Genomic DNA, 23,171 nt, shown 5'->3' with positions numbered 1-23,171 from the left:
GCCAGGCCCGAGGGGTCGGTGTGTGACTCGGCGGCGCGCGCGCCAGAGAAGTCCCGTGGGGAGGACACCGGTGGCCACGCGCGCCCCGCCCCGCCCGCGCACCTGTCCTGGGCGTGTTGCCCGTGGCCCCGCCCCGCCCTCAGCTCCGCCCCCGTGGCCCCGCCCCACTCGCGCCGGGCGCTGGTTGGCGGAGGCGGCGCGCTATGCTAATGAGCCTGACCCCTTCCGCACCTGCCCGGGCCCGGCGCTGCCCGCAAGCGCCCGCGGACTCAGCAGTCGGGACCCCGGCTCGCCCCTCCCGCCCCAGCCCGCCCCGGCCTGCCGCCCGGGAGGGGAACATGCCGCGCTCCTTCCTGGTGAAAACGCACTCCAGCCACAGGGTCCCCAACTACCGGCGGCTGGAGACGCAGAGAGGTACGGGCTACCCGATCCCCGAGCCCCTCCCGGGACTCGACCCTGCGGGGCGGGAGACAGAGAGAGGCCCCTGGGAGCGGGAGTGGGGGGACACCTGTCCCAGGTGGGAGGAGAAGGAGCCAGTACCTCCGCGCAGCAGCTGCGGCTGCAGGAAGGTAGGTGGCCCACGGGTGCCTCCACTTCAGGGCACTGAGCCCCGCCTCCGGCAGGGCGGGGGAGGTTCTCTCCCCACTTGGAGAAGTTTTCTAAGCCCCGAAATCTCCCTGGAACTCACCTCTTAAATACGCCGCCTGTCCCCACCACTACAGCCCCAGCTAAAGGGGCCCTGGAGTCATCTTCCTGGCACACACATTTGGGAGGGGTCGCGGGGTGGTGGGAGGGAGGGAGGGAGGGAGGGAGGGAGGGAGGGCCGTCTGGGGTGGCCTGGCTGAGGGACCCCCAGCGCATGCTGACTGGGGATGTGAGCACAGAAGATGGTGAGGAGGAGGACTGATGGGCTCTTCCCGGTGCAAAGGCACTGCCCCTCCTGCATTCAGTTCAGGTGAGCCTTCTCCCGTAGCCTGCCTCCCTCCCCCACCTCCCCTCACCCCAGAAGCCCTCTTGCTCATCCTGGTAGGCTTGCCTGGGCAGGCTGGGCTAAAGGGCTGCAATCCTCCACACACTGGCTAGCCTGGGGAGATGGGTGCCCAGCAACTGGGCTGTCCGTTCATTTCCATTGCCTGCTAGGCTTAGGGACACGAGAGAAGAGGACTGTGTCCTTCAGAGGACAGCCTGCCACACGGGTGGTGAGAGCAGTCCCCACCTGGCTTGGCAGCTTCTTGGGACAAAGACCCACTGAGAGGCACCGGCGGACACAGTGGTCAGGACTCACGCGCTGTGGCCGGTGGGGGAGAGCAGGAAGGGCACTGCTGGGGCAGGGGCCCCCAGCAACACCCCCAAGAGGCCTTTATCCCAGCTCAGAACCCAGAGTTGGGTGTAGGGGGGATCCCACCTGGACCCACACCCAAGGCCCAGGCTGCCACCAGGAGGTGCCAGCTAGGACCGTGCTTTTCAAATGTGCATTTTGAAATCAGTTTCGAGTCACTACCAACAATTTTGTAAAATAAAATAGAGCAGAAACTGTTGGAGTGCCTGGCTCATGGTGAAGGACACTGGCTTCAGTTATGTGTATGTGGATGCACATGTAACTACAGATGTGATGGAAAATGGAATTTACATGGGTCATAGTTGCAAGTTTCAAAGTGTTGTTTAGAGTCCATCCGAGTGTGCAAATCTGGGTAGCTGTGCTGGGCCCAGCGGCCAACTGTCATGAGTAGCCTTGCTGCCCGCAGTGCTCTCTGCTTCCCGCCCCCGCTTCCCTCCTCACTGTAGCCCCAGCTGCATGGCTTTCTGACAGCCAGGGGGCCCTGGCGACTTTCTGCCAAGATGTTACCCCAGGATAGACCTGAGGTGCTGGGGTTTGGGGCCCCTCAATCTCTCCTTCTATGGCTCCCCAGGGAACCCCTGAAGCCAGCAAGGTACTTAACAGTCTCTTCAACTGGGTGTGGTGGCTCATGCCTGTAATCTCAGCACTTTGGGAGGCCAAGGCGGGCAGATCACATGAGGTCAGGAGTTCAAAACCCGCCTGGCCAACATGGCGAAACCCCGTCCCTCCTAAAAATACAGAAGTTACCTGGGTGTGCTGGCGGGTGCCTATAATCCCAGATACTCAGGAGGCTGAGGTAGGAGAATCGCTTGAACCCGGGAGATGGAGGTTGCAGTGAGCCGCGGTCACACCCCTGCACTCCAGCCTGGGCGACAGAGTGAGACTCTGTCTCAAAACAAAACAGTCTCTTCTCCCCAGGATCTGGACTGCAGAATGAATAAAAAAGCAAACAAAACCCAGAGAGTATTGGGAAAGCATTTAAAATCCCAGCAGAAACACATGGTCAGCCTGATGGGCGAGACTGCCTCTTGCCCCGTCCTGCCTCTGGGCTCAGCCACTGGGCTCACAAACAGGGTCCTGGCTCTGTGACAATACCTGGAGGCAGAAAGGTAGCCATGTCTTAGAGATGGAGACGAGAAATGGTGACTTTCTCCTGCCAAGAGGCCCCAGCAAAGCCGGGAAACCTGGGGCTCCCCGAGTGCTATCTCCCCAGAACTCTCTTGGACGCTGCCTCTTATCCTGTCACTGCCCTCACTTCTGGGTGGACAGAAACCTGATGACTCTGTAATTAGGAAGACTGAGGGTGGGAGAAGGTCAGGTCAGGAGAGAGTGGCAGATGGGAGATGTTCCTTTGAATTACCTATTTCTCATCCTCACCGTGCTTGTTATTGTCTCTTTTTGTCAATCCTACTGGGTGTGAGCGTCTCATTGTGATTGTGATTTGTACTTCCCTGATGGCTAATGGCATTGAGCATCTTTGCATGCGTTCATTGGCCATTTGTGTATTGTCTTTGGAGAAACAGTTATTCAAATTCCTTGCCCAGGCCAGGTGCAGTAGCTCACGCTTGTAATCTCAGCACTTTGGGAGGCTGAGATGGGCAGATCACTTGAGGCCAGGAGTTTGAGACCAGTCTAGCCAATGTGGCAAAAACCCGTGTCTACTAAAGATACAAAAATTAGCTGGGCATGGTGGCAGGTGCCTGTAATCCCAGCTATCAGGAGGCTGAGGCAGGAGAATCGTTTGAACCCAGGAGGCAGAGGTTGCAGTGAGCTGAGATTGCGCCATTGCACTCCAGCCTGGGCAACGAGAGTGAGACTCCATCTCAAAAAGAAAAAAAAAAAAAAAAAGGTGGGGTGGGGCAGGCACGGTGGCTCATGCCTGTAATCCCAGTACTTTGGGAGGCTGAGGCAGGCAGATCTACAAGTTCAAGAGTTCGAGACCAGCCTGGCCAACATGGTAAAACCCTGTCTCTACTAAGAATACAAAAATAAGCCAGGCGTGATGGCACGTGCCTGTAATCCCAGGTACTCAGGAGGCTGAGGCAGGAGAATTGCTTGAACCTGCGAGGCGAAGTTTGCAATGAGCCAAGTTAGCGCCACTGCACTCCAGCCTGGGTGACAGAGCAAAACTCTATCTGGGGAAAAAAATAGCCAGGCATGGTGGTGCACACCTGTGGTCCCAGCTACTTGGGAGGCTGAGGCAGGAGAATCATTTGGATCTGGGAAGTGGAGGTTGCAGTTTGCAGTGAGCTGAATTCATGCCACTGCACTCCAGCCTGGGTGACAGAGCCAGACTCTGTCTCAAAAAAAAAAAAAAAAAGTCCAGGCACAGTGGCTCATGCCTATAATTCCAGCACTCTGGGAGGCTGAGGCGGGTGGATCACGAGGTCAGGAGACTGAGACCATCCTGGCTAACAGGGTGAAACCCTGTCTCTACTAAAAAATACAAAAAATTAGCCGGGTGTGGTGGAGGGCGCCTATAGTCCAGTTATGCAGGAGGCTGAGGCAGGAGAATCTCTTGAACCCAGGAGGCGGAGGTTGCAGTGAGCAGAGATCGCGCCACTGCACTCCAGCCTAGCGACAGAGCAAGACTCCATCTTAAAAAAAAAAATCCCTTGCCCATATTAAAATTGTATTATTTGTCTTTTTATTGTTGACTTGCTAACATCCTTTATATGTTCTAGTGTTCTAGATGCTATTCCTGATCAGAAGTCTGATTTGCAAATATTTTCTCCTATTCTATGGGTTGTCTTTCTCTACCCAAAGCCTCAGCATGGAGGTAGAAACAGAGCCAGAGATCTATTTTAACACATCTAGAGTAAGAAAGGGATTGAGGGCTGTTTTGGCTTTGGGGAAATACAGAATTTAACTCTTGCCTGCAGACTAACCTGTTTATTTGGGGGCTGCTGCCCTTAAGTGGACCAACCATGTGGTGTGTGGTGTGCCGGCCCCCAAATTCGGGAACCACCGTCCTGAGGAGGAGCCCAGCCAGGGGCAATTCTGAAAGCCTGGGCCAGAGCACCCCAGCCATGTGGCTCGGCTGCATTGAGAGCACAGCAGAGCGGGCACTGGTCAGCGGTCAGGGAGGCTTCTGAGCTCACTGCCTCATTATCCACAAAAGGAGATGCCCGAGGGGTAGCTGTTGGGTGACTGGAGGGTGATTAGTTATGAGGGGGCTGATTTTACACTCAGCCAGCTCCTTGCTGCCAAGCGTCTGACTTATGGGTGCTGCGTGGGCGCCTGGAGGATGCCGGCCCAGGCTGGTACCCCTCTGCGGGGGCGGTGGGGGGGCACTCATCAGAGGGACCCGCCCAGCCGAGGCGTAAAGGCCCTCCTTTAGCCACGAGGCCTGTTTCATGTTCCTGAACACGAAGGGTCCTGTCAGATGTTTCTTTGTGTTTAAAGAGGAAGTGAGATTCACTCTCTAGACCGCGGGGCCTTCTTGTTCTAGATGACTCCATTCCTGGCCATGCTGTCGCTTCCCTGCACAGCACCGCCAGCTCCCTTGCAAGCTGGGTCTGCATGCGGGCTCCCGGCTACACCTCCCATGCCAGGCTGCTGATGGGCTGGGATTGGGCCCATGAATCGGAGCTGGAAACACAAAGCGCTGGGGACTCAGTCTTCATCTGTATATTCTCTCCCCTCCACCCCTCTAGAAATCAATGGTGCCTGCTCTGCCTGTGGGGGGCTGGTGGTGCCCCCTCCTCCCCCAAGACGAGGAGGCCCCTTCTGTGCCCGGTGACCTTCCCCAGCCCTGGGACGGCTCCTCAGCCATCGCCTGCATCTCCCTGCCCCTCCTTCCACGGATCGAGGAAGCTCTAGGGGCCTCTGGGCCGGACGCCTTGGAAGTCAGCCGGGTCGACCCTTGGGCCAGCCGGGCCCCCATTATACCCCTCAAAGACAGCCTGAACCACCTCAACCTGGCCCCACTGCTGGTGCTGCCCACACAGTGGTCCCCAATCCTGGGCCCAGACGGGCACAGGGCTCCAGAAAAACTGCTCGGGGCTGAGCGGACGCCCCGAGCCCCCGGCGGCTTCCAATGCTTCCACTGCCACAAACCCTACCACACCCTGGCCGGGCTGGCCAGGCACCGGCAGCTGCACTGCCACCTGCAGGCGGGGCGCGTCTTCACCTGCAAGTACTGCGACAAGGAGTACACCAGCCTGGGCGCCCTCAAGATGCACATCCGCACCCACACGCTGCCCTGCACCTGTAAGATCTGCGGAAAGGCCTTCTCCAGGCCCTGGCTGCTGCAGGGCCACGTCCGCACCCACACAGGTAGGACAGGGTGAAGGTCTGCAAGGACGGTCTGGGCTGGGGGAAGAGGGAGGGCTGTGGGAGTTAGAAAAGGAAGAGGGGTGATTTTATAAACAATTCAGCTTCTGCCTCCTGACTTATCTGTGCAGAGTCCCACAGACCACAGACTAGAAGCCAAAAGTCCAAAGTCCAGGTGTCAGTAGGGGCCAGTGCAGGAGCCACGCCTGTAATCCCAGCACTTTGGGAGATTGAGGCAGGAGGATCACTTCAGGTCAGGGGTTCAGGACCAGCCTGGCCAACACAGCAAGACCCCAGTCTCTACTAAAAATAGAAACTTAGCTGAGTGTGGTGGCCCCTGCTGGTAGGCCCAGCTACTTAGAAGGCTGAGGCAGGAGGATCACTTGAGCCCAGGAGGTTGAGGCTGCAGTGAGCTGTGGTCATGCCACTGTACTCCAGTCTGAGCAACAGAGCAAGACCCCAACTCAAAACAAAACAAAACACCGACCAGGCATGGTGGCTTACACCTATAATCCCAGCATTTTAGGAGGCTGAGGTGGGTGGATCACCTGAGGTCATGAGTTCGAGACCAGCCTGGCCAACATAGTGAAACCCTGTCTCTACTAAAAATACAAAAATTAGCCGGGCGTGGAGGTGCACACCTGTAATCCCAGCTATTGGGGAGACTGAGGCAGGAGAATCACTTGAACCCAGGAAGTGGAGGTTGCATTGAGCCAAGATGGTGCCACTACACTCCAGCCTGGTGACAGAGCGAGACTCTGTCTCCAAAAAAAAAAAAAAAAAATCAAAAAAATAATGCCATTAAAGTACAAAAGTGGCTTGCTCTTCCCAAGAGCCAGCCAGCAGCCTCTGCCCAGGCTTTCTGTCAACCTCAGCATGCAAATAATAAAAACAGAAAGGAAGAAAGGGCTCCAGGAATAAGCTTCAGTCTCCACATCAGGCCCAGAGGTTCACACTTTTGTTTTTATTTTGGTCTGAGGCAGGGTCTCACTCTATTGCTCAGGCTGGAGTGCAGTGGTTTGATCACAGCTCACTGCAGCTTTGACTGCCTGGGTTCAAGTGATTCTCATGCCTCAGCCTCCTGAGTAGCTGAGACCATAGACATGCATCACCATGCCCAGCCAATTTTTAAATTATTTGTAGAAACAGGGGTCTCGCTATGTTGCCCAGGCTGATCTTGAACTTCTGGGCTCAATCTGTCTTCTCACCTTGGCCTCCCAAAGTGCTGGGATTATAGGCATGAACCACTGTGCCCAGCTAGTTCACACTTTTTCTAACTGGAGGTTCCCTACCCCCTAAGTCATGACTCTTGTGACTGGGACCTTCTGAGTCACACCTGGATGCAGGCCAGAGGGAAGGCCTTTTCCAGGTCTCCAGGAAATCCTTTCCGGTTTTTCTCAACCCTTTGATGAGGAGACCCGCCACACCCCCTTTCCATGCCAAAGGGCCCTGGGGCTTGGTGCCCTCAGCCTGGGAGTGAGGGGTGTGGGGAGGCCCTGCAAGAGGCTGGCCTGGCTAGGAGCATGCCTGGTGTCCCACCAGCAGGAATGCAGGTGCTCTGGGCCCTTCAGGGGCTGCAGGCTGGGGTCTCTCAGGACTCTATGGGGCTACAGGAATGGACACACGATTCCCAGTCACCCTTCCCTTTACAGGTGTTGGGCCAAGGTTCAAACAGGACTTTGTCCAGACCCCATGTTGTCCTGATGGGAGGTGGCTCCTAAATGCTGCCTCCTCGAAGTCCCCAGCTCTACCCCTGCTCTGGATTCTGCTGGAGCTGGCCAGACCCCCCCACTTGCCTGTCAGTGGCCAGGAACAGCTGCCAGAGGCCCCCAGTGCTTCCCCCATCCTCTTCCAGTGGCCGAGGCCTCCGGGAGGGCTATTGCAGCAACATTAGGAGCTCTAAAGCCTGTGGCCACCTGTGCTTCTCAGAGGGTCTTCAGGTGTGTCTCGCCCAGGTGTGGCGTGCCACCCCGTCCCCACACAGCTCAACCCTGGGTGCTCGGGCTGTGAGCATTTGTAGGGAAGGGATGGGAGTATCCACTGATGGTCACAGAGGGTGTTTTAGCCTTCAGGCCACCTTCCATGGTGTCACCGGCCCTCTTCTTCCTCCCCCAGGGGAGAAGCCCTATGCCTGCTCGCACTGCAGCAGGGCCTTTGCCGACCGCTCCAACCTTCGGGCCCATCTGCAAACGCACTCGGACACCAAGAAGTACCAGTGCCAGCACTGTGCCAAGACCTTCTCCCGCATGTCCCTCCTGGCGCGGCACGAGGAGTCTGGCTGCTGCCCAGGCCCCTGAGAGGCACATAGTCGGTGCAGGTAGGAGGGATGGTCCTCGCCCTGAGAGCTGGTGTCCCTCCTGCCGCCAGAGGAGCCGGGAGTCTGGGAGGGCAGGGCCTGGCTTCACACTTGGTGCATCCTCCATATCTGTGTCCAGTCAGAACCAAAGACGTCCAGCGGGGCCACCAGGGCGGAGGCCACTCACCCAGGCCTCCCACCCCACGGAGCCCACTCAGAGGAGACTCCTCTCCCAGCGAAGACTGTCATCAGAACAAGAGCCATGGTTCCATTTCAATGTGGTCAGGTCTCTGGGTCTGCCCTTCCAAGAGTCAGAGCCTTGGGGAGGTGGCCACCAGCATGGGCCGGCACTGCCGCCAGATGACTTGCAAGGCTGCCTCGTTCCCTTGCAGCAGAAATGAACAGTTTGGACTTACAGTGAGCACGGCCTTGTGGTCCTTCCTCAGTAGGCACAACTACCTCTCAGCCGGCCCCTGCCAGCCTTCGGTTTGGGGTCTGGGACAAGTTGTCCCGTGTCACACGTCTACACGCATGTGCACAAACATGTACACACACGCGCCCTCCCCACCTCGCCAGACTCTCCAGAAGATGGGGCAGGACTGGGGGAGCCCACAATTGGTGGTTCGGGTGCGTTGGGATGAGACGGCATGCCTCTGGGATTTGTCCTGCTCAGAGCCTCAAGGGGCTGGGATCTCAGGGCACTCAACTTTCCAGGCAAGAACAGCCATGGGGTAATAAACGGTCTCTGCACACCTGCATGTTCCATTCTTCTAAGCTTTGAGTCTCGGCCAATCCCCTGGTTCTGTGGAGGAGGTGGGACTCTGAGAAACTCCCTGACACAGCAGGATTTGGGGATCACCTGGGGCCTTCAGCCACCAAGTAGGCAGGAGACTCTGGATCAGGGCCTGCCACTGTGAAAAACTCTTCTGAGAGGTGGGGATGCTGCCATCGGGTGAGCAGGGGCGCCGTCGTGGGCAGAAGCCAGCACAGAAGTGGGAGAGCATCCCACGGCACAGAGGAACGGCCAAGAGGCTCCAGCTTGTGCTGGGTAGAGGGCCGACACCAAGGCCGGGGCAGGTGGTGTGCAGCTGGGGGCAGTCAGTCCTCCCAGCTGCCTGTCCCATGGCACAGAGGAACGGCCTAGAGGCTCTAGCTCATGCCGGTGAGAGGGCCGAGACCAAGGCCAGGGCAGGCGTTGTGCAGCTGGGGGCAGTGAGTCCTCCCTGCTGCCTGGTCAGAAGAGAGGACTCAGGGCTCCTCCTGCAGCCCTCACATGCTGCGAGGGTCTGACGTAATCACTGCTGTCTCGCAGAGGGTCTGGGCCTCTGTCCACCCATGGTACCTGGGGCATCTGTCGAGTCCCAGACCCTTGCCCTGCTATGCTGAGACACTGCCAATTCGGCATGGTTGTCTACACCCAACACCCCATCCCCGGAGTCCTGCTCCCCCCATACAGTGGGATGGTGGCATTTCCTTCTTAGACATGGCCTCTTCTCACCACCAAGCTGCTTGGGTGACCACCCACTGGGCTGGTCCTCCTCTTCCCAGCATGTCTCAACCTCTCCAGCTCAACCCCAGGGGCAGCGTCCAGGAAGGAGCGAGGAGCCGCTCCTAGTCCCTGATGCCTTCACTGATGAGGACAGTGGAGGAGGTTTCTGGGGGGGATACCCGCTGACAAGGACAGCGGAAGGAGGTTTTCTGGGGGAGACACCCGCTGACGAGGACAGTGGAGGAGGTTTCTCGGGGCGGGGGGACACCTGTTCCTCAGGAGGGTTGGCCCGTTGTCAGCTCAACCCCAGGGGCAGCAACCAGGAGGAGCAAGGAGGCTGCTCCTAGTCCCTGACGCCTTCACTGATGAGGACAGTGGAGGAGGTTTCCTGGGGGACACCTGTTCCTCAGGGAGGGCAGTGGAGGAGGTTTCTGGGGGACACCTGTTCCTCAGGAGGGTTGGCCCCATTGTCAGCTGCTCTGCTTCTGGCTCCAGCCAGGAAGGCATCATTGTCCTGGTCCTGGAATGGAGCCACGTGGAGAGCGGCAAGGGCTCCCCTTGCTCCCAGAGCCCGCTGAGCCTCCTGTCCATCCGTCTGTCCATGGAGATATTCAGGAGGGCTCACAGGGACCACACACGAAGCACCCCTGTTGCTCAGCCACTTGGTTGCTCCAGTCCCAACCTGGGCAGCGAGAGCCCCACTCGGGGCAGGCCCGCGGCAGATAAGCCTGGCTAACACTTGCCAGGTGCTAACGGGCCCCTTGGGCAGATGGTTTGACGACACCTATTTGAGAAGCCTTGGGGACATCCCAGAGGAACTTGACCTAGACCTTGGGCTCCTCTGGACTAAGGGTGACCTTGAGTAAACAGACCCCAGGAGAGCTCAGGCTGCAGCCGCTACCAGCCTCCATGTGAGCTGGAGGAGTGAAGACACTGAGAAAGCCTCTCTCACATCCTGACCAGGACCACTGCCTCCCCCACAGGATTGGCCGTCCCCAGAGAGGGAGGCACCCACTCAGCTGCCATAACAAAGGCCCCCAGCCTGAGTGGCAGAAACAACAGAGTTTCATTCTCCCCCAGTTCTGGAGGCTGGAAGTCCCAGATCCAGGTGTCGGCAAGGCTGGTTCCTTGGAGGCTGTGAGGGCGGGGCTGTTCCAGGCCTTCTGGTGGCTTTGGCTTCCCATGGCATCTCCGTGGTGTGTGTGTGTTTTCTGTCTCTCCTCTTATGAGGACACAGTCATGTTGCCCTGCTCCAGGAGGCCCCCATCTCAACTCATGACATCTGCAAAGCCTCTATTTCCAAATATAGTCACATTCGGAGGGCCTGAGAATTAAGACTTCAACATATGGAAGTGGGGGACACCATTCCACCTAAACAGCCAATGGGAACAGAGGGCTTTGCCAAGAGTTGCTCGAGAGTCCTTGCACTCAGTGCTGAGGAGAGGGGGCCTCACCTTCTTCTTTCCCTCAGTCTACAAAAGATCATGAGGGCAGGGCATGGGGGTTCACACCTGTAATCCCAGCCCTGTGGGAGGCCAAGGCAGGTGGATCACTTGAGCCCAGGAGTTTGAGACCAGCCTGGGCAACATGGCAAAACTCTGTCTCTACTAAAAAATACAAAAAAAATGAGCTGGGTGTGGTGGCGCACCCCTGTAGTCTGAGCTATTCAGGAGGCTGAGGCAGGAGGACTGCTTGTGCCCAAGAGGTGGAGGTTGCAGTGAGCCAAGATCATACCACTGCAGTCAGCCTGGACGACAGACCGAGACCCTGTGGCAAAACCAAAAACACACACAAAGGATCATGGGGGACAGCTGATCTTAACTGATGGGGTTTACTAGAAGCATCTCCTTCAAAGGTTGTATCCAAGTCACCTTCCCCAATGGTCACGGGCTCTTTCCTGACCCATCTCCTCTCCCTCATCCCCATCAGGGCAAAGGCAGGGGACAGGCCAGCACCAGGGTCTTGAGGAGGAGTAGGGTTAGAAGCCTGTCCTCCAGGGCCCCCTCCCTCCCTCCCGACTGTCTCCCGGAGCTCTTGCCTCCCTCTGCTTCACGGTCAGGCTGCCAGGGGTGAGGGTCTCCACCGGCCTGGAAAAAGGCAAGAGCTCCAACCACAGTTTCTGTCAAGCTGTTAAGTCTCGGCATCTCATAGGAGGGCTTTTTTTTTTTTTTTTTTTTTTTTTTTTAGCATCCAGATCCCTAAAGGAAGCTATATTGTAAATTGTGTTCTATTTCTGGGTCCCAATATCTAAATGAGGCGACTGCACCTGTTGGGAATGAAGGACAGGAATTTCACAAGCCGAAAATAAAGCTGAATGTTTTCCCTTCTGTCTCAGCCCATGGAAAATGCTCTTATATTTATATCTGGGCAGGCAGGGGCTGGGAGGGAGAGAACGGGCTGGCAGAGAGAGGGGCAGAGGAAAGGCAGGGCACCTGCCGGGGGCCTGGGGTGTAAAGAATGGAGGAGACACTCCACTTAGGGCAGGTCCGGCCCAAGTCAGAGGCAGCAAGGGCGGCCAGCCCCACCAGGACACCCCCAGCCACTGCCCACAGCCCCGCCCTTCACTGCTGGCCTCTCCTCCTTGTTCTGCCTGACCATGCCCAGGTTAACCTGGGGTGGTTACTTAAAATCCGGGCTTCTAGAGCCCTCTTCCAACACCTGCAGCTTGAGCACCAGGAGGGGGGCGTCTGGCCTTGCTCATAGTCTCCGGGGGCTCGGAGCCTGGCAAGTTATTCCTCCCAGGACTCAGGCCTTCCTTTCCCCACCAAATCTTCACTCGTCACATCCACTCTCCCTCCCTCTTCCAGGGGTACTGTCAGTCTTTCTCCTGGGCGGGAGGCGGGGCAAGGATGGACAGGAGGCTGCAGGACCTGAGCACACTGGAAGCGGGTGTTTCAGTATGGCCCAGTGATGTCTGGTGAGAGTGCAAGCCTAGGAAATCCCTGAGGATCCTGGACAAGAGGAAGAGGGTGTCCCAGGCTCTGAAAGGTGGGGGCTGCACCCTCCTCACAGCAGGAAAAGTCCCCTGATGACGTCTCCCTGACAGCACACGGCAGGCCTCAGACAGGGACCCACACCAGGGTGTGCAGGAAGGAAAATTAGTGGCCCTGCGTGCCTCTCGCTGTTCTCTGACTCATAGTGTAAAAGCAAAGCGGACGCCTGGCCTCCTAGAAACAGGTGTTGAGGGACAGCGGGCCTCTGGGTGACCGGGTCCCTCTCCCCACTCCCTGTTGAAAGAAACTTATCCTGACCGCCAAAAGGCGCTAAGGTTATTGCCTTCGTGTCCAAGAGCCCAGAGCATCCTATAAATATCATTTTGGCCCAAAATAATCGGGGGGGTTCTCATAGGTGTTTGAAAATAGCCTGCTTGTTACTATGTATATTCAGAGAACCCACTCCCGGCCTCCACTTGCGTGGCTAAGTATAGCTCCCTGGCAGAGTTCAATGGAACAAAAGCTTCCAGGCCTACCCCGACCTCGTGGATGGTAGAACATTCCCGGAGGAGCACCTCAGCTGCCACGACTCGGAGGTGCTCAGAGAGAGGTTGGCACTGACCTGGTCACGTCCCATCTCCCACTCTTGAGCCAGATCAATCTGTGGGCCTCTCAGCAAGCAAGAGGGCATTCTTGCCAGACCCAGGAGCAAGGTGCTCTGATGCCAGTTTTGTCCTCCTTGCAGGGTTGAGTTAGTCACAAAGCCTTGGTTTCTTCATCTATGAAAGCGGGTGGATCGTTGGCCGGGCGTGGTGGCTCAAGCCTGTAATCCCAGCACTTTGGGAGGCCGAGACGGGCAGATTACGAAGTCAGGAGATCGAGACCATCCTGGCTAACACAGTGAAACCCCATCTCTACTAAAAAAATACAAAAAAAAAAACTAGCCGGGCGAGGTGGCGGGCGTCTGTAGTCCCAGCTACTCGGGAGGCTGAGGCAGGAGAATGGTGTGAACCCAGGAGGCAGAGCTTGCAGTGAGCTGAGATCCGGCCACTGCACTCCAGCCGGGGCGACAGAGCGAGACTCCGTCTCAAAAAAAAAAAAAAGAAAGAGGGATGGTGCGAACTTCTATGTCAGAATTAAAGAGAACTCCAAGTAAACCATAAAAAACCAAAGGCTGGCCAGGTGTGGTGGCTCATATCTGTAATCCCAGCATTTTGGGAGGCTGAGGTGGGCGGTCATCTGAGGCCAGGAGTTTGAGACCAGCCTGGCCAACATGGTAAAACCCTGTCTCTACTACAAATACAGAAATTAGCCATGCGTGGTGGCGCGCCTGCAATCCCAGCTACTCAGGAGGCTGAGGCAGGAGGATCACTTGAACCTGGGAGGCGGAGGTTGCAGTGAGCTGAGATCGCCCCACCTGCATACCAGCCTGGGTGACAGAGCGAGACCCTGCCTAAAAAAAAAAAAAAAGGCCGGGCGCGGTGGCTCAAGCCTGTAATCCCAGCACTTTGGGAGGCCGAGACGGGCGGATCACGAGGTCAGGAGATCGAGACCATCCTGGCTAACACGGTGAAACCCCGTCTCTACTAAAAAGTACAAAAAACTAGCCGGGCGAGGTGGCGGGGCGCCTGTAGTCCCCAGCTACTCGGGAGGCTGAGCCAGGAGAATGGCGTAAACCCGGGAGGCGGAGCTTGCAGTGAGCAGAGATCCGGCACCGCACTCCAGCCTGGGTGACAGAGCGAGACTCCGTCTCAAAAAAAAAAAAAAAAAATTAAAAAAAAAAAAAAAAAAAAAAAGGAAGAAAAACCAAAGACATTTAGGACATCCAAAATAAAACTGCCAACCTAAGGAACACCCTCAGCTTTGACTCCTCTCAGGATCTCTATTTCTGGGACGCCAGGTTCTGGCTGCAGTGAGTCTGTCTTCGCAGCCATCCCTGGCCCAGCCCACGGCACTGCCTGAGAGCTGCTCAGCACCTGCCCCGGGTTGTGGGTAGAGCTGTATCACGCGAATGGGCAAAGGTGGCAGAGTTTCAGACCCAGGGCCCAGCCTAACAGGGTAGATAGACGCCTCCCATCTTGCCAGGAGTCATGTGCCATCTCTGGGAATCCCAAGGAATGCGGGGCCACCTTCCCACAGGATGTCAATCAGCACTGCCACCCCCAGCTCCTTCCCAGAAACCCTGCCCCTCAAGGCCAAATCTGGGAATCTTAAGAGCAGGCCCCTTCTCTTCAGCAGCTCCCCTGCTTCTCCCTCCCTCCCCTTTCCCTCCCCTTCTCTGCGCTGTTCTCTGCGTGAGGGTGAGCCTGTGAGACATCCGTAGGAAGATGCAGATCACTGCAGTGTTGCTTACCCAGCCCCAAATACCAGCTCCTTTTCCCTTCCCCTGGGAACAGGCAGCAGGGAGGTCCAGGAAACTTCAGAAACGAAGCTGAGAGGCGAGAGAAGGTGGGCAGTGAGGTCACAGGGACTTCTCATCTGCACAAGGCCCTTGTGAAACTCAGCTGTTTTGCATTGGTCAAAAGAGGGGCTGGAATGGAGACACAGCCCAGCCAGCGGGTCCTGGTCCTGCTGTCGTCCCGTCCACCGAGCATCATTTCTGCGCTGTCGTGGACATGGTGCCCCCTCCACCCACCGCACCCCAGCTGGGCTCTGCTCAGCACGGTGGGGTCTCCTCGTCGCAGAACAAGTTGTTCTGACAGGCGGTCTGCAGACCCCTTGAGACCCTCTAGGTGGCTTCTGCTGGGCAGAGCTGCTCTCCTGTTTGGCACAGGCACCAATGGTGCAGAAGCAGCCATAGCCATGTGAGTGCTGGCACATCCCCCACACCTCAGGAAACAATCACAGTTCTGGGATGGCCCTGGGTCCACGGCGGCTTGTGTGGAGGGACCCAATGGCAGCGCACACAGCCCCACACACGCCGAGGTCCACTCTCCGCAGAGCACACAGAGGAAAGATGGCAGCACTGTGAGAACATGGCCCTGGGTCTTGGCAGGAATGAGGTGAGCCCGCCACTTCAAAGGGAACAACGGACAGAACTTACCGCCAATGGTAAAACTTACACAGTCTAATGAAAAAGAAAATTTGGAAACTTTCATCTTCCACTAAAAGCCTGACAGCTTCCCATGCTTACTTTCTCAGGGGAAAGTGATTTTCTGATACTGTCAAATGAAGCAAGTCAACATATGGAAGCCCCGTGTAAGGCAGTGAACCAAAACCAAAGCCGTCCGAACGACCAATGTGGATGTCAGGATCCCCTGCCTGGGTCAAAGGCCAAAGTGAGACAGACCAGTAGATTCTATGGATACCAGGAGGAAACCCACTAATGGGTGGGCCTCAGATTCCACCTTGCGGCTCACCTTGAAGAAAGACCAGTGCTGGAGTTTCAGCGCAGCACCCAAGAAAAACCACCCTGATCTGAAGAGGCCAGGAAAGCACATTGTCCCTGCAGGTCTGGAGAGCAGATTCTCTCCAAATGCATCAACAAAACGACATCACGCAGAGGCACCCAGGAGGGCCCAGCTATCCACACCTGCCACACCAGATGTGAAAAAGATTCAGACAAACTTTTTTGTTTTTGCTTTTTTGAGACAGGGTCTTTCTCTGTCACCCCGGCTAGAGTGCAGTGGCACAACCTTGGCTCACTGTAACCTCGATCTCCCCGGCTCAAGGGATCCTCCCACAGCCTCCCGAGTAGCTGGGACTACAGGTACACGCCACCAGGCCCAGCTAATATTTTGTATTTTTTGTAGATACTGGGTCTCATCTTGTTGCCCAGGCTGGTCTCAAACTCCCGAGCTCAAGGATTCTGCTGGCCTCGGCCTCCCAAAGTGCAAGGATTATAGGTGTGAGCAACACCATGCCCCTAGTCTAATTTCATTTCTTGTATTTTCTTCTCTTCTTTTGAAACAGGATTATGCTCTGTTGCCCAGGCTGCAGAGCAGTGGTGCAATCAGGGCTCACTGAAGCCTCAACCTCCTGGGCTCAAGCAATCCTCCTGCCTTAGCCTCATGAGTAGCTGGGTGCATGCCACACGCCTAGATAATTTTTTATAGAGACAAGGTCTCACTATGTTGTCCAGGCTGGTCTTGAACTCCTGAGTTCAAGCAATCCTCCTGCCTTGGCCTTCCCAAGTGCTGGGATCACAGATGTGTGCCCCTGCCCCTGGCTGATACTATTTTTTAATTTTTTTTTTTTTTTTGAGACAGAGTCTCTCTCTGTCGCCCAGGCTGGAGGGCAGTGGTGCGATCCCACCTCACTGCAATCTCCGACTCCTGGGTTAAAGCGATTCTCCTGCCTCAGCTTCCCAAGTAGCTGGGACTACAGGCACCCACCACCATGCCCAGCTAATTTTTGTATTTTTAGTAGAGACAGGGTTTCACCATGTTGGCCAGGCTGGTCTCGAACTCCTGACCTCGTGATCTGCCCGCCTCGGCCTCCCACGTACTGGGACTGGGATTACAGGCATGAGCACCCAGCCAATACTAATTTCTATTTATTTCTTTATATATGTTTTCTGAGATGGAGTCTTGCTCTGTCGCCCAGGCTGGAGTACAGTGGCATGATCTCGGCTCACTGCAAGCTCCGCCTCCCGGGTTCACGCCATTCTCCTGCCTCAGCCTCCCGAGTAGCTGGGACCACAGGTGCCTGCCACCTCGCCTGGCTGATTTTTGGCCAATACTAATTTCCAAGGAGGGTCAATACCGATCTGTTCCCCTGCCCTGGAAATAGATCTGCTTGTTCTTTGGCAACTAATTTAATCCCATTATCAGCCTCCGGAGGCTTGGGTGATGCTGCCTCTCTGTCCACCTAGACAGCACAAATCAAGCCCCAGATACTCCCACCCAGGATCACCATGGTGCGGGAAAGCAAGCTGGAAAACGGGTGAGCTGGATGTGTGTGTCCCTGAAGGGAAATACTTTCCGAGGTGAGTGGCTCGGGCACAAGGACGGCAGGGCCATTTGAGCCGCCAGCCCAGTTGGCCAGGTTTCCGGCCACGTGCATACAGTAAACGAGGGTGTATGTGCAGCTCCTGGTTTGGAAAACTGGAAGCTACAGAAGAATCTGTATTTACTCACTGACTTAACCAAATACACATTCTGTTTCTTCTGAAAGATGACCACACTCACCCAACAGCTTCTTTGGGGGGTCAGTAACACTACTCCCTGCAGATAAACACAGGTGGGCTCCTTCAAAGGGCTTTATCATCTACAAGAAACCATCCTTATCCCCACAGGTAAGGAAATGGGCACAGAGAGGTTAAGTAGCTTGCCTGAACTCACACAGTGAATCCGTAGCAGAGCTGTTCTTTAAACTCAGGCAATTTAGACCCAGTCTGTAATTTTATTATTTATTTATTTATTTAAAGATGGAATCTCATTCTGTTGCCCAGGTTGGAGTGCAGTAGTGTGATCTCGGCTCACCGCAACCTCCACCTTCCAGGTTCAACCGACTATCCTGCCTCAGTCTCCCAAGTAGCTGAGACTACAGGCATGTACCACCATACGTGGCTAATTTTCGCATTTTTAGTAGAGATGGGGTTTTGCCATGTTGGCCAGGCTGGTCTCGAACTCCTGACCTCAAGTGATCTGTGTTCCTCGGCCTCCCAAAGTGCTGGGATTACAGACATGAGCCACCGCACCCAGCCAGAGTCTGTCGTTTTTGTCTCTACATTGTCACTCAGTAAGATATTCTGAGATTTCCTTTCACTTTTTTTTTGTTTTATGAGACAGAGTCTTGCTCTGTTGCCCCGGCTGGAGTGCGGTGGTGCGATCTCGGCTTACTGCAACCTCCACCTCTGGGTTCAAGCGATTCTCCTGCCTTAGCCTCCCAAGTAGCTGGGATTACAGATGCGTGCCACCACACCTAGATAATTTTTGTATTTTTTAGTAGAGATGGGGTTTTGCCATGTTGGCCAGGCTGGTCTTGAACTCCTGACCTCAGGTGATTTGCACGCTTCAGCCTCCCAAAGTGCTGGGATTATAAGTGTGAGCCACCGCAACTGGCCTTTTTTTTTTTTTTTTGAGATGGAGTCTCCCTCTGTCACCCAGGCTGGACTACAGTGGAGCAATCTCAGCTCTTTGCAGCCTCTGTCTCCCAGGTTCAGGCCATTCTCCTGCCTCAGCCTCCCGAGTACCTGGGACTACAGATGCATGTCAACACACCCAGCTAATTTTTGTACTTTTAGTCGAGACAGGGTTTCATCATGTTGGCCAGGCTGGTTTTGAACTCCTGACCTCAACTGATTCGCCCGCCTCAGCCTCCCAAAGTGCTGAGATTACAGGCGTGAGCCAACACGACCGGCCCCTTTGACTTTGAAGTCAGAGTAGGGTATCTGATCAGGACAGCAAACATGGCGCTGCTTTTTATATTGGGGCCCGTGTGTGGGGTGATATGGCGGGAGGAGCTGCAGGAAGATAGTGGACTGAGATCTGGACTCAAGCAGTCCTGTGGGGAAGCCAGGTTTCTCTAATGACTCCTGTTTAGAGGAGAAGAGAAGGCTGGGCGTGGTGGCTCATGCCTGAAATCCCAGTACTTTGGGAGGCTGAGGTGGGAGGATGACTTGAGCCCAGGAGTTTAAGACAAGCCTGGGCCACATGGCAAGACCCTGTTCTACAAAAAACAAAAAATTAAACAATTAGTTGGGTGTGGTGGCTAAGTCTATAATCCCAGTACTTTAGTAGGCAAAGGCAGGAGGATGGCTTGAGCACAGGAGGTCAAGTTTGCAGTGAGCCGTGATCTTGCCACTGCATTCTAGTCTGGGCAACAGAGTGAGACCCTGTCTCAAAACAAATAAATGAAAAATAAAAGTAAGTATCTAACACAGGAATAGAAAATCAAATACTGCATCTTCTCACTTGTAAGTGGGAGCTAAATGATAAGAACTTATGAACACAAGGAAACAACAGACACAGGGGTCCACTTGAGGGGCGAGGGCAGGGGAGGGAGAGGAGCAGAAAAGACAACTATTGGTTACTGGGCTTTGTACTTGCGTGATGAAATAATCTTTACAACCATCCCCTGTGACATGTGTTTGTTTATGTAGCAAACCTTCAAATGTAACCCAAACCTAAAATAAAAGTTAAAAAAAAAAAAAAGTATCGTATTGTAAACCTCTCTGGAATAAACATTTCCTTATTTTTTTAATTTAAATTTTTATTTTTAAAATGCCCTTATTCCCCGAGTCCTCACTTCTTTTTACCTCTCCAATTGCCTGGCTTGATGGTGTTTCACATTTGCTGACTGCTTCCAGAAAAACGTTTCCACTGAAGACCTCCCAAATGCAAGGCAGATATAGAGCAAGCTAGACACACGCCTTCCTTTCCAGTCACTTTCTGACTTTTTAAAGTCCCAGATGCCTGGGCTCAGGGAAAGGACACGAAGCGCCAGGAAGCAGGAAGCCCCGGGGATCAGCAGTAGGACGCTGTGCAGGCTGCGCTCGGGGCCCCTCTGCTGGCCTGTCTAGGCCAAACCCCCAGGGTTGCAGGCCTGGAGACAGGCAGGACATGCTCAGGCTTGGCTGGGCTTCCCCTCCAGCTGCGTGGCTTCTCATTCATCTCCCAGACCCTCTCTCCTTATGAATCAGGGTCACACACAGCCTACTCATACCATACTTAGCAGAGCACCCATGCCTGTGGCTGAAATGCAGTGGTGTGATCAGAGCTCACTGAAGCTTTGAACTCCTGGGCTCAAGTGATCATCCTGCTTTAGCCTCTCTAGTAGCTGGGACTACAGGTGTGCACCACTACGGCCAGCTAATTTTCAAAAAAATTTTTTGTAGGCCAGGCCGGGCATAGTGGCTCACATCTGTAATCCCGGCACTTTGGGAGGCCGAGGCGGGTGGATCATGAGGTCAGGAGATCGAGAACATGACCATCCTGGCTAACACGGTGAAACCCCATCTCTACTAAAAATACAAAAAAAATTAGCCGGGCGTGGTGGTACACACCTGTAGTCCCAGCTACCTGGGAGGCTGAGGCAGGAGAATCACTTGAGCCCAGGAGGCAGAGGTTGCAGTGAGCTGAGATCGCACCACTGCATTCCAGCCTGGGTGACTGACAGAGCAAGATTCCGTCTCAAAAAATAAAAAATAATTAAAAAAAAAAAAACAAAAACCGCCGGGTGTGGAGGCTCACGCCTGTAATCCCAGTGCTTTGGGAGGCCAAGGCAGGCATATCACTTGAGGCCAGGAGTTTGAGACCAGCCTGAAAAACATGGCGAACATCCGTCTCTACTAAAAATACATAAATTTGCCGGGTCTGCTGGTGCACACTTGTAATCCCAGCTACTCGGGAGGCTGAGGCACAAGAATCACTTGAAACCAGGAGGCAGAAGGAGGAGGGAGCTGTGATTGCCCCACTGCACTCCAGCCTGGGTGACACTGCAAGCCTCTGTCTCAAAAAAAAAAAAAAAAAAAAAAAAAGAGCAGCCTGGGCAATATAGCAAGACCTCCATCTCTACAAAATAAAAAATAAAAATTAGTCAGGAGTAGTGGCATGTGCCTGTATCACAGCTACTCGGGAGGTTCAAGTGGGAGGATCACCTGAGCCCAGAAGGCTGAGGCTGCTGTAAGCTGATGGTGCCACCACACTCCAGTCTGGACAACAGAGTGAGACCCTGTCCCTAAACAAAAATAAATTGTTTTTTTCTACTAGACTTAAGCAATCTTCCCTCCTTGGCCTCCCAAAGCACCAGGCCTGTGTCTTCTTTTTCATCATAGCTGTGGCAGAAGGAAGGAGGTGACCGGAAGCCCCACTCTCTCTGAGTAGCTGAGTGAGTACACCCTGACCATAGGCCCAGACAGTCCACATCAGCTCTTCAACAGGAAATTTTTTTTTTTTTTTTTTTTTTGAGACGGAGTCTTGCTCTGTTGCGGCCCAGGCTGGAGCACAGTGGCTGGATCTCAGCTCACTGCAAGCTCTGCCTCCCGGGTTTACGCCATTCTCCTGCCTCAGCCTCCTGAGCAGCTGGGACTACAGGCGCCCGCCACCTCGCCCGGCTAGTTTTTTGTATTTTTTTTAGTAGAGACGGGGTTTCACTGTGTTAGCCAGGATGGTCTCGATCTCTTGACCTCGTGATCTGCCCGTCTTGGCCTCCCAAAGTGCTGGGATTACAGGCTTGAGCCACCGCGCCCCGCTCTTCAACAGGATTTAGTGGCTTTGCATAAAACAGAAAAGTGGCTGTGATTGCAAGAGAAATTAAAAATAACCACCATCTGAAATGCAAATTGAAAACAGTGAGACACCACGTCTCACTCTGACAGATGACCCACTGTGCCGGTGAAGGCATGCAGGCACTCTCAGACTTCCAGAGAGACCTGAGTAATCGATTGACTTCCACAAAGGGCGACTTGCCAACAGCTATCAAAAGTACTCAGGCACATCCTACTTGGCCCAGCAATTCCACTTCCAGGAATTTCTCCTGCAGAAATACATGTGCACAAACAACGTGGAAAAGCACCGTTTACACTAACAACCCAACTGTCCATCGGGACAGACCAGGTATATTTAGACAACAAACAAGGAAGCTTTTTACTAAATTGAGATGATCTCTAAGAAGCACGTAAGTAGAAAAAGCAAGGTGGGAGAACACGCTATGTACTTGTACTATGCACGTCAAGGAAAAAATACACCAAGAATTGACAGGCCAGGTGGAGTGGCTCAAACCTAATCCCAGTACTTTGGGAGACTCAGATGGGAGGATCCCCTGAGGCCAGGAGTTCAAATCAGTCTTGGCCACATAGCAAGACCCCTCCAACATCTCTACAAAAAATTAAGAAAAAAATTAGCCAGGCATGGTGGTGTGTACCCATAGTCCCAACTACTGAGGAAGCTGAGGTGGGAGGATCCCTTAAGCCAGAAGATCGAGGCTACATGGAGCTTTGATCATACCACTGCCCTCCAGCCTGGGCAACAGAGTGAGACCCTATTTCTAGAAAAAAATAAAGAATAAAGAAATAAAGAAGTATGATGGTTCTGGTAATGGAACTAGGTGGCCAGGCAAAGTGGACATTTCACACTGCATAGTCCTGTATTTTCTGAAATCTGTCACCCTGGCTGGAGTACAGTAGCACCATCTCGGCTCACTGAAACTTCCACCTCCTGGGTTCAAGCAATTGTCCTGCCTCAGCCTCCCCACTAGCTGGGATTACAGGTGTGCACCACCACGCCCACCTAATTACTGTATTTTTAGTAGAGACGGGGTTTCACCATGTTGGCCAGGCTGGTCTCAAACTCCTGACCTCGTGATCCGCCCAACTCGGCCTCCCAAAGTGCTGGAATTACAGGTGTGAGCCCCCGTGCCTGGCCAATCTGGGCTATTTAAAAACTGAAAGTAAAATTTTAAAAGGGGAAGGGGAAAATGGGAAGTTACTGTTTAAAAGGGACAGAGTTTCTGTTTGCGATGAGAAAATTCTAGAAATAGTGGGGGTGTGGCACATGACTGGACTGAATGGCAGGGAAACGCACGCTTAAATGTTTCACGTATGTTTTACAAGAGCAGTCAATGCACACACAAGCGCCACAACCCAGTCCAAGGCTTTGCTCCTGCAGGGCCTTAGACGGGGTGCTTGAGACGCCCACCTCAATGCAGGCTGGATCCAGCTCTGGGCTGCCGGGCTTTCCCGCCCCGGGGTCTTTCGTGCGAGTCCCATGGGGGGACCCTGGCCCAGGCTACGGCCGCGGAAAAGGCTGTGGGCGGCGGGACAGGGTGCCCTTGGCTGCCGGGTTCAGAGTGGATCTCGGGACACATCTTCCAGCGCCTGACCTCCGGCCTGTGTGCACCCCCATACCCAGCGGGGCCATACGAGAGCTTCATGGAGGGCACAGCGCGACCCGCCCT

At 54.6% G+C, this 23,171-nt stretch overlaps 1 protein-coding gene across 1 annotated transcript; it reads left to right on the top strand.

Moving 5' to 3' along the window:
* The first annotated feature begins 268 nt into the window (after positions 1-268).
* On the top strand, positions 269-8,662 carry LOC105488834 (snail family transcriptional repressor 3). The gene is given in 4 exon segments (XM_011753293.3): positions 269-414; positions 4,996-5,036; positions 5,038-5,617; positions 7,730-8,662. Coding segments are annotated over 4 exon segments (879 nt in total). The 5' UTR covers positions 269-338; the 3' UTR covers positions 7,912-8,662.
* The last annotated feature ends 14,509 nt before the right edge of the window (positions 8,663-23,171 follow it).

Source organism: Macaca nemestrina, chromosome 18 (assembly GCF_043159975.1).
Source record: "Macaca nemestrina isolate mMacNem1 chromosome 18, mMacNem.hap1, whole genome shotgun sequence".
NCBI lineage: Eukaryota > Metazoa > Chordata > Mammalia > Primates > Cercopithecidae > Macaca > Macaca nemestrina.
Note: the sequence above shows the minus strand (reverse complement) of the source record. Positions and strands in the feature narration are given on the sequence as shown.